General features: G+C 41.2%; 1 protein-coding gene across 2 annotated transcripts in view; it reads right to left on the reverse strand.

Moving 5' to 3' along the window:
• The window catches only part of jmjd1cb (jumonji domain containing 1Cb), a 123703-nt gene extending 113084 nt beyond the window's left edge, over nucleotides 1-10619 (reverse strand). For both annotated transcript variants that reach the window (XM_086272461.1, XM_086272460.1), the window contains exon 1: nucleotides 10459-10619. In XM_086272461.1, coding sequence (XP_086128587.1) covers nucleotides 10459-10614 — 156 coding nt within the window. In that variant the 5' untranslated portion in view covers nucleotides 10615-10619. The remainder of the gene's footprint in view (nucleotides 1-10458) is intronic.
• Nucleotides 10620-12144: the final 1525 nt, after the last annotated feature.

A 12144-nucleotide genomic window follows, 5' to 3' on the forward strand; every position in this document is an offset into this window, starting at 1 on the left:
ATTCTTTCTGGGTCACAAAATAAACTTTTAACATATTTTCATGGAGAATGTAGCTGTGTAAACCTCAAATATCGGCTCAGTTTATCAGGACACCGCATATTTTCAAAAGCGCTCCGACGTTTTCGGAGACGTCTGTTAGCCACTAGCTCGATAGCTAGCCGGGGCAAGGCTCACCCAAATCGTTTTCAAACCCACCGCTGTCTTTCCTACTCAGGTTAAATATATATGAGTCACTTAGATAACTTAAAAATGTTATTGTTTGGCTTTTTCAGTATTTTATTTGTTCCTGAGTAAATCGGTTTGGCTGAGATTAAAGTTATAGTTTTTACACAGCTGAATAAACGTCAAGCAGACAGCTGATTATCAGAAGTGTGAGATGCTCCAGAATTTACTCCGGTGTCCTGTTATATTTTAGATAGCAAGGAGTTTATTAAACTTCACCGAAACAATCTGCAAATTTCATTAAAATTTAATAAACTCTCATCTTGTCTTTATTTTTAGTTAGCACCTTAAACACTTAAAGCTGTAAGCTAATGATAGTTATATAAGAGCAGATGCTGCTGGTGCAATAAGCTGTAGTTTTACGTCCAATGGATGATGATCTGATTAGTCGACTAATCGCAAAAATAATCGGTGACTAGTCGACTATCAAAATAATCGTTTGTGGCAGCCCTAGTAAAGACACACGTGGACGTTCATATACAACAATGAACAATTTAGAACACCAGAATTAACATAAGTGGACTTCATCAGTTAAATAGCTGAGATATAATTATTCCTTAATGGTGGCCTCCCAGCACACAGTGGAGTTTGCACCGTCAGATTAAGCTTTCATTTAAAAATCAACACTGCTGACGTCATCATCCTTGGACACAACCCTGCACTGCAACAAACACATCATGTGGTAGATACATGAAAAACAACTAATTCCACATAAGTAAAGAGAGCATCCAACACATAAAATATAACGGCAGCTTTTTAGAGATGTGATTATTATTGCAATGCTTCTTTAAGTCCAATAAGGGCACCGACCGGAGCCACAGGTGAAGCCAAAAGCAGACTCCATCAGACTAGATGCTCACCATATTATTAAAGGACTATCAGGAGAACATTAATCAGTAATATTAATGTTAGTATAAAGCACACCCCGCTCAGTACAGTGGATCCCCCTGCATGACAAAAACAATCACCAGAACAGACGTGACCAGCATCAGCCTGGCACGGTGCCCCAGTGGGTCTAAGCCATACTGGGAGCACGGTGAGCCCTACCAGGATTAGGCAGGCGATTAAGGTGTTACCTTATTGTTGTTTATAAAAACACATGGTAAGATTTAGAGAAATCAACGAGGTGGTGTGCTTCAGTAACCATGACAGCCAGCATCTATGGTGGTGGTAGTGACAAAACCATAATAGGAGATTTATATTGTTCATCACAGTCTTATCAGGTAGGAATGGTTGGTGTCTTTGCTCACAGAGAACAAAGTGTTCTGTTTAAAATTCATCTACTGAGGCTGCCGGCACGCCAGCTGTCACTCTATGCTTTGTAGTGTCCCACTGGCACAGAGCAACCACGTTTAATATAACGAATCAGTAGATGACAAGATTAAGTGAATTATGTTTCAGGGCCGACTGGTTTCAGCTAGGACAGAAGTCGGGCGCATTATGTAAGTTGAAGCTCACTGCTCACAGGTAGCAGACAAACAACACTCCACTCACCCTGTGCTCCAAAACTGAAGACGGCAGCAGAAGACAAGATGAACGCATGCGAGCCACAGTGCCTCCATCAATCCATGTGGGAGATGTTCCAAACTGAATGAGTACAACCTCCTCATTACTGGCTACACAAAAATAGCTTCGCTCACATTCTTTGGTAACAGTCTCGTTAGAGGGCCCAGCCAGTCTCCTGGTTGACTGACAGCAGCGTTCAAAAACACACAGAACAGCTCTGGGCTGGACTGAAATGAGTCTGAAGTGCGACACAAGTCATTTATTGAGTCGAGTTGCTTTTATGAGAGACATCCCATGGTGGCGTTGATCTATACTACTTATTTGGATCCCAGCTATATACAAATTGAAGAAACATTTTAGACATTAAGTCCAGTCAAACCATCTCAGTGTGTAGTATTGCATTACCTCTTTTATGCCAAATCAGCCAAGCGTGAGGACAGAGGTGCTGAAGCAGTCAGACGAGCTCAGGTTTACTCGCTCCTTATGCTTCCTCCCTACATGCTTTACTGAGACACTGACTTTGCTGTGGAAACCCCACAGGTCAGCTCACATGTTTTGATTTATCCGTGACATTGGCCTACACAGTGCATTATGTAGTTTGCTCAAAGCCGTCTACAGAAAAAGATCCTGACTAAACAAAGCTGTTCACGTAGCTGTTGATTCATGCCTACACTGAGAGCTTAGAAGGTTTTCCAAAGAGCTCGGCCACGCACTGTTATCCTCCAAAGGTAAGCCACTCACTGAGCTGTGATCCATTACTGAAGCCTTCCCACAGAGTGAAAACAGGGCATGAGGTTAGCTGATATGATGACAGTTTAATACTACTTTGCATTGTGTTTTGATTTAATTGAGTTGAATTATTTGGGGGATGATGATGTGAAATTCAACATGAGGCCAAAATGTAATAAAAACTACACAGTCTGTCTACACACAGAAATTAAATCATGTGAGTGGCTCATTTATTTTATGAAAAATTAAAATGACTGTCCTTTTTCTTTAGATGTATAATCATTTTCCAGCTCACCACTGTAACGTCGCTGCATCACTCATTACTCACTGTGTTGGGTTTTTAACACAGAAAACCAAAAGATGAGGCATTTACCTTATAGAGCAAACAGTCAGTGAGGAAGAGAAGCTTTAATGGAAGAAAGCAGCTCAGACGAACAACTGCAAGGTTTGGAGCGGGCGGATGACACCACCTGATGAAGGCGTAGACACTGATGATAGCAAGTGAGTCAATCTGCAGGACGATGCTTTGGGATCTTCCTTCTATAACTCAGTTATACATGCTCTGCTGTGAGAGCGGAGTACTGGAAGTTTCACTGCTCTGGCTGAAATATTACACAGTCAAAATCCTGATATGGGAGCTGTTTGGTGTGTCCGCCCTCGCACACTGTGCAGAGCACATCGTTCAACTGGACGGTGATTCGGAGAGCTTGGGAATTCTCCAGTAAGGCATGAGAGGTTAGTTATTTCATTCTGTTTAGCTTCATTAGTGCTTTCCTGCTGCACTTTGATGTATTTCTATTTTAAAATGTTGCCGTTAAATGAACTTTTGAGTATTTTCATGATACACAGCTTTACTGTTGCTTTGCCTTACCTCCTGACCATTACTTACACAGGGAAAAGAAATTAGTTTTACTTCTGGTCTGTCAAGAAAGTCCTTGAAAGTGCTCCAGTTCAATTTGTTTAAAAACTGTTTTGGAAACTTGAGCTTTTTTCTAGTTTGACCACATTATCTCAGTAACTAGATTACTTCTTACCACTACAAGCGAGAAAAAACAAAGCGAAGGAGATGGTACAGTGGCGATTTTTGTTCCTTCCACAGATGTTGATGATATTAGGATTCCCAATCATGCCATGATAAAAAAAAACTGTTATGGTTGCAGTGTGCCTGGGAAAAGAACAACTTAACCCCAGGATATATAGGGGTTAAATTACACCGTAATATTACGTGAAATGCTCCTGATCGGACGTTGTGGACCTCTGCTCTGCCCACTGATTGTGCCACCTGGCCCTCTCGTTATGGTGCAGAGTCATTTCTTTGCAAATAAGATGGGTGGAATATCGTACACCCAACCTATTACAGGGAAAAGTCAACCACAGAGTATCAGACTGAAGCTTAGTGCAGCAGAGCACAGTGCACCTGACTCAAACACCCTCTCCAACAAGTCATCATTTAAAAAGTGCTCTACAAACCTTAGCATCAGTTAGCATTACTGCTACCTGATGCATTCTCTCATTTCAGTGCAGCTAGCCATCAATGAAGAATCACTTACTGCTTAATAGACAAAGTGAAAATGGACAGCCTTCCTTTGGTTTTAACATTAAATGTATTGCTGCAGCTAGGAACAATACACAAGGTTATAATACGTTTTAGCATTATACAGTTACACCATGCCACACTAAGAACAGAAGAACAGCCCACTGAGGTCTGACAAGGTCCTGCAGGAAGCTAGAGCAGCTGCTGACTAGAGGAGCCTAATATATTCCCAGGGATATCTAGGAAGCCCGAGAGCCTGTAGAAGACTTTGTGGCTGCTGTATGAAGCAATGAGGTTCAGTGTGTGTGTGTGTGTGTGTGTGTGTGTGTGTGTGTGTGTCTGACAGCAATGGGGGAAGGGTGCATCCAGCCATCCCAACTTGGCTTCAGATTACATTTTGTTTCCTTAGGCACCAGAAAACAAACCACTAACATTTGGTGGATCTCGTTACCGCGCTGCACAGACACCTCACAGCTTGGATGTCATATTGCAAAATGTAGCTCAATGCACTGATGCCAACCTAATAAATAAATATAACCATTCTACACATTTCATTTATTTACCTGATTGAACTGAAACGAATGCTATAACTAATGTGAGAAACGTAGTACTACAAGAATATCCTGAAGAATTTGCAGTACATTTAAAGTCTTAACTGTGCTCAGCTAACCTCCCAACAACATCGTTTTTCAGCTTTACATCCTGTGTGGCTCACGAAACAGACACAAGTGCTTCTTTTCTCCCAAATCTTTTTTTAACTATTCAATTATATAATGAAATTTAGAGTATTTGTCGACAGCTCTATGAGAGATTTTTACAGAGCATAAAAGAAATGAGTGCGCGGTGGTGAGAAGCTCGGCCTGAGATAATACAAAGCTTCTTCACAATATTAACAGAAATTTTACAATATTTTTTAACCATGTAACAAAATGAATTGAAGACCATGTGACTCATATGTACAGTCATGTGACTATAATTTGGACTGACCTGTTGAAGAACACATTTTAAGTGAAAACTGAAAAACAGACGAAGCACCGAACAACAATGCAAAGAACTCAAATCCATTGTGTCTTGTACAGAATGATATAGTATATGGGTCTATTTCATGTGGACTAAGCCTACATCTACACAAGAAGCTGACAGCATCTATTCTGCCACATTTATTCCCTCTGTTTCTAAACAATGTTGTTATTCACGACCCAACACACACACTCACACACACTGCAACACCCATGCATGGATTCTGTATGTGGAAGGTTCTTTTCCACTCACAGCCTGTTATTTTCTGCTGATTAGCCACACAGTGATGGACCGAAGGCTACAGCCTTAAAAACAAACTGGCACCAAAGGTTCTGTACACACACACACACACACACACACACACACACACACACAGTGGATTGTAATGAAAAACAAAAGCTCCTATAGGCAATGACCTGGCTGCCCTGCCCTTTCTATTCACTGTGAATCCAGATGAGTTTGTCAATTTTGTGTCTAATGTGCCAGAGTAGAGCTTTGCTGCTGAGCTTTGCCTTTTCTTTAAGCATGTGTCACTGTCTCTCAAGCAACTGAAAACTATGGGGGCCTATAATGCTGTTTAGACATTGTTTAATATGACTGCTTCACAGATGTTCAGCTCTCGGGTTAATATTTATCATTTTATATCAGTTCCATTTAAACCTGCTACCAGTTTGTGTTTCAGAGTGCTTGCAGAACCAATACTGGCTCAAATGCAGAGGAACTCACAAAAATCATCAATGGAGTAATTTATTTTCATTTTCTGAACTTTATTCTTTTTAAAAATCCTGCCAGAACCGAAGCAGAGCTAATTAAAATGACTTTAGGCTTCTCAGGTGGCAAACACCTAGTGACACTGCAAATAGATTAGGAAGTAACAAGAGCCTGACATGATATGACATGAGATGGAAAATAAACACACGTAGACTGAATCTAACCCTGCGGCTACTCATTAAATATCATTATAAGCAGAACCAACTGTATCAAACTAAACTGTTATTTCATCAAAACAGATACATTGTATCTTATTAACTAACAGTTATGACATTCTGTGTAACAGGATTAAGATTTAGTTACAATGTATTTGTAAGCCTGCTCCTGGGCAAAAAGACGCTCGTGAAGAGATAAACAAACACCTCTGGCAAGGGTCACTCTGACCAGGAGAGGAGTGAACAATGGTTCATGTCACGTTATGTCAAGCTCACTGAGATGAATGAGGCCTACAGGTTGTAGTCCAACATAATGAAGTCATAGTTAAACTGCAGGACACTGAGAAGCAATCAGTGTTACTTGTTTATTTGTCAGAAAGTACTTTGAAAACAAATGATTTGAAGACAAACAGAAAACAGCGTTTAATCCATCCATCCATTCACTTCCACTTATCCTTTTCAGGGTCGCGGGGGGCGCTGGAGCCTATCCCAGCTGTCATAGGGCGGTACACCCTGGACAGGTCGCCAGTCTTTCGCAGGGCCAACACACAGGGACAGACAACCATTCATACTCACATTCACTCGCACATTCACACCTAGTGGCAATTTGGATAAATCAATTAACCTATCCCCACAAGCTGCATGTCTTTGGACGGTGGGAGGAAGCCGGAGTACCCGGAGGGAACCCACGCAAACACGGGGAGAACATGCTAACTCCACACAGAAAGACCCCGGCCTGATGGGGGAATTGACCTCAGGACCTTCTTGCTGTGCGGCAACAGTGCTAACCACCGTGCTGCGTTTAATTCAGTGTTATTTATATAGGACCAAATCACTACACTCAAGGTAGGACTGGGTTAACATGAGGAAAATCTAATATCATGATATTTTTTTGGGCTATATCACAATAAACGACATATATCACGATATGTTTACAACCTCCAAAACCAAATGTTATTTTGAACCATACACCGTTCAACATTTTTTTTCAACATCATCATGAATTCATGAGACAAAATAAAGACTGAAAGTAGGAGTAATAACGGAGTAATAACGGAGTAATAACGGAGTAATAATGCCTTCGCAGCGTGTGGGAGAGGAAAACCTCATATGCAGACAGCTTAATATTTCTATGGCAATTTATACTCAACATGGCTTTATCATAACCATTAACCATCGTACATGCAAAAACTAGCAATACATCGAGTATATTCGATATATCGCCCACGCCTGACTGAAGATGTTTTATATTAAAGGTAAAACAGGTTCTGCCACTTTACTTGATATACAGCTTAGCCAGATGTCAAATTTAAGATCTTAAATAATTTTGACATAATAAAATCTCTGTCAGACACAGTCCACAGCATTTCATGGCTCTTTGAATTTTGAATATTAACCTGGTAAAATCACACAAAGACAATTATGATTATTTCCATGCTCACTGACTCAATCCACGAGTGTTAGAGTGAAAAATGCAGAAGTCAAAATACCAACGAGTTTCACTTTTTTGTTTTCTCATGTCATACCTGGGAAAACTCTACATTAACTCAATCAACCCTGATAATATAGCTTAGAAGACCTTTATAAACAACCAGTTACCAACAATGACCTCCAAAGCACCCTGTACCAACCCTTGAGTAAACACAGGGTATATGGTCACTTAATTCGGAGCTCTTCATATTTACACACAATTGTTAAACTGTCTTATGCAAAATGAACTCTAGAAACTGTGAGTAGCCAACATGGTTGGCTAACCATGCAACCAAATGAATACGATATGAATACGTCTGACCGATCACATCTCAGTGCATCAACGCTGTCTGTGATCAGGTCACACGGACCGCACTGCAACAATCAGAGAAACAACATATTTTCTTTCTTTTTCCAAATCAAGTAATAAGCTCTTCCACTCCATATAAGAGTTAAATAGGGCTGTGCGATATGTCCAGAATCTCATATCCCGATATAAGACGTCTATCGTCCGATAACGATATAAATCACAAAAATGTAACATTTTCTGTAAATTCTGTGAATCTCGGGCAGCTCGACTTGCGTGAAGTGTTTCCTGTTGTGCGTCGTGTAGCTGGAGTCGAGTGTTTTAACCGATGTATGAAACGATACATTTTTAGACATAAGTTGTAACTTTCTAACGTTTGAGTCTAAGGTTTATTTTTTAGCACCTGGCTTGTCTTTTTTAATTCTCATCTGTAAATAATCTGCTCTTTCGCATGATTCAGTTTATTTTGAAACGTCTCAACAGGATCTTGAGCTTTATTGTGAAACATAAACAAGCGGACACACGATGGTGTTACCGTCGTTGTTGCTAACGACAACACATAAAAACAGGCGCTTGTCCGTCTGTAGTGTGGTTATATTAAATATAAGAGAAAGAGAGAACTTTAAGAAATTGAAGAAGAAGCCACTACAGCGACCATCAGAACCATGAACAAATATGGCTGTAAACAGTTTATTTTGCGACACCACCAAATAAACGATAGCGTAAAATGAAACGATAGATGTTTTTATATCGTCGTCCGATATATATCGATATATCGAACAGCCCTAGAATTAAATGCAACTTTAAGACAGTGAAACCAAGAGGATCGTCTTTACAGGAATTCTTAAGTGCTGTTCTGTCCAACGGATTTTTGATACACACTCATTGATTTCTACTTCAGCCACAAACGTGAAAAACATTAAGGGGCGTTCTCTTTTTTCTACATTTGTATCTGCTGAGTAATAAATCTCAGTGAGCATTAACAGTAAATATGAACTTTTGGCCTATCTGATCAGAGACACTTGACAAAGGCCTGGCAACCTGGCTTGACACACTTCCTCTAATCTACTCTCAAATCCCTCTCCACTGTATTCACTCTGATAGTTAAGCCCCTTGCTAATGAGACTGTGCCACACTGTATGGAATTAAAGTAGAACACTACTCCATGCCTAAGTTACATCACAGACAAGGACCAGCTCTACTGGGCATTAGTAATCTGGGGACACGGCTGTTGTCCAGTACAAAGAAGCACATGTCTGATCTAGTGAAGGCACCAACAATGTTTTGTTATGAAACTGTAATTAATTCATGAAAGATAACCACCCATGCCAGCCTGATACTTTGATTATATGAATAACAGAAAGCAAGGAAGGTGTGACAACACAAATTCGTCCACTCTCTAATCAAAAAGACATCAGTATTAATCAGTTGCATCTATGGTCTGCCAAGGACTAAGAACACTGAAAAAAAAACGTTTAAGCTTCAAAATCGTTGGAAAATATGCAAGAAATTAACTTGACAAATAAAATCATACACAAAGAATAAATCCGCCACAGAGCTCTGTGACAATCACATGATTAAATTCGCCATAAGCTTTAAAGCCAGACGCTTTACTGCTCTCAAAAAAGGGAACATATAGACAAAGACAACAGGCTAAAGCATCAAATCAGAGCTGGGCTGGGGCTTCTGCCAGTTATCTGCATAGGCAGTCAAAAAAGACTGAACAAAAGAAAAGGGGAGAATGCACTATACACTGCGTTCGCCAGCCAAGGGCTTGTCAGGGCAAATATTTCATTGTTTGCTGGCTTTGGCACGTTAGCCCGTTATAAAAAATGCCTCTTTATAGGAAGGAGGGGTCGTGTATTTACTGCCCGGCTACTATTACGAATGCAATTATTACACGTGAAGCGGGAAACGTATGGGCACCTGCGTGACAGGAGCGTGACAGAAGGTCCTTTTTGAAAATGCAAACCATATATTTTACTTGAAGACAAAATGGCCTTTGTTCAGCCTGCAGCGAGCCTCTTCTGTTGTGTGTTTGGAAATCCTAGCATTCCCGCACCCGTGCGCAAGTCCGAGTGGCCACAAGAAATGCCCTAATAACACGGACGGAGACTAGTAACCACGAAGTAATAACGACGTTAAGTCTGTGGAAAGCCAACTTGACACGCGTCAGCTGATCTGCAGTGTAAAGCAGGGACTCAAATTCCTACACATGCTTTTCTCCAATGACAACATGAGCCATTCACGTGTCACTCGGTGCTTCGCATTGATTATGTGTCAATCGACCCTTACAATATCCCTCAGGCTGGCAGAGGCACACCGCGCTTCAAATGATCTGGGCACTAACTGAATAACCAGCCCACTTAAATCAGTCTGAGCCACAGCGCGTGCCTAATGGAAGACACAAGTTGGAGGATTTCATGTAAATAAGCGCAGAACTTAGACCTGAACTAACCGTTTGCTTTCCAAGCTACCACGCACTGACTCGCAGGCTTAAGCGGTCCGAAAACTAGCCAAACTCCCACGTAAACAATGCAACATATTCTACTAATCAGGTGTGCATACACACCACAGACTCCTGCGTCCGAAGAGTCGCAGCGACCGAAAAGAAAGCCGCAAAATAATTTCCGCCTGGCAAGCCTACAACAGTGCCTCGCTGGCTAGCCACCAACCACAGAGATTTTCCCGTTTGCTTTGCATGTAACAGACAACTACGAGGACAAAGTCAGCATTTTCCTTACCGTCAGCTCGGCATTGTCGCTGTCACGATGGTTGACGGCCCGTATAACCCCGGACCTCCACGGCCACCGACCAATGTCGCCGATTTCAGGCGGCTCGGCACCGCTGACACAGAGGAACCGCTTCCCGACCAGCTCCGGCCGAGCCTCGACTGCCATGGCCCTTTGCTGGTCAAACCCCCCCACCCCCCCCGGAATAAACTTCCCAACAACGACGCCCTTGCAGACCTGTAACTTACGACATTAAAACAGCTCTAAATAATCCAACGGATGGGAGGAAAAGGAAAAAAAGAAAAGTTGGCCTTGCTGAAAGATGAAAAACCGACCCGGGGGATTTAAACGTGTAGCAGTCTCCACCCGTTCAAGCGTCAGTCGCCTTTTCTCTCCACTTGAAAAAACGGTGGAACATTGAACCGCAGCACAGCCGCCATCCATTGGTGTTTCTCCGCTGATCCCTAGACATTCACAAACCGCAGCACGCTGGTGTCCCTCCGCTCCGTCGAATAATTGGTACTATTTTTGCTAATACTACACCGACTATTACCGCCACGAGTCGAGGCTAATATAATGAACGGCTAATGTTCAAATTCCTTGTTATGCTCCCGCTCTGTTAGCGGGACTGCACTTCTATTTCTGCCATCACAAGCAGCATTAATATAGGAAGGTAACAATTCTGGAGGAAATTATGTTTATATCATCTATATTTTGTTTAATATGTTGTTTATATTAATATATATTATAAATAATGTAATCATTTATCCATTCTACTAAAGGTATACGTTTTTCATCACTATCCCAGTATGAAAGTTGGGGTTTTTTGGTGCGTGTGTGTGAGAGAGAGAGTTGTTTTTTGTTTTTTTTTCTTGCAAAATTACTATTAATCTCTACTCTTTAATGGCTACAAAGAACATACCCAGTGTGCTTGGGGGGTCTCAACAACAACAGTCTGCCTCAAGCTGCTTTATGTTGTAAGGTAAAGATCCTACAATAATACAGCAAATACCCCAACATTTAGTTGACTCCTTATGAGCAAGCACTTTGGTGACAGCGGGAAGGACAAACTTCCTTGTAACAGGAAGAAACCTCCAGCAGAACCAGGCTCAGGGACTGACGGGAAAAAGACACACAACTAGAGATTATTAATAACTAATAATTACATGCAGAATGGTGTACAAACACACATAAAGGTGAGTCAAGAAGAAACACTTAAGGAAGGATTAAGGGTCATCCTTATAATATTCTTTGTCAAAAAGGAACGTTTGAAGCCTAATCTTAAAAGTAGAGATAGTGTCTGTCTCCTGAATCCAAACTGGAAGCTGGTTCCACAGAAGAGGGGCCTGAAAACTGAAGGCTCTGCCTCCCATTCTACTTTAAATACTCTAGGAACAACAAGTAGGCCTGCAGAGCGAGAGCAAAGTGCTCTAATAGGGTGATATGGTACTACAAGGTCATTAAGATAAGATGGGGCCTGATTATTTAAGACCTTTTATGTAATAATAAGGGTTTTTAATTCAATTTTGGATTTAACAGAGAGCCAATGAAGGGACACCAGTGAAATATACTCTCTCTTTTTAGTCCCTGTCAGTACTCTTGTTGAAGCATTTTCAGGCACTTAGCCTATTCATAGGTTTACAGTTTTTAATGTTGAAGCATTAATAAATGATAGGGCTTCTCTGAACAGTCTTGTTG

This window comes from Aulonocara sp. 'chitande type north' Nkhata Bay, linkage group LG18 (genome assembly GCF_057382095.1).
Source record: "Aulonocara sp. 'chitande type north' Nkhata Bay isolate Kocher_YH1m ecotype deep benthic linkage group LG18, A_spYH_male_GT1.1, whole genome shotgun sequence".
Lineage (NCBI taxonomy): Eukaryota > Metazoa > Chordata > Actinopteri > Cichliformes > Cichlidae > Aulonocara > Aulonocara sp. 'chitande type north' Nkhata Bay.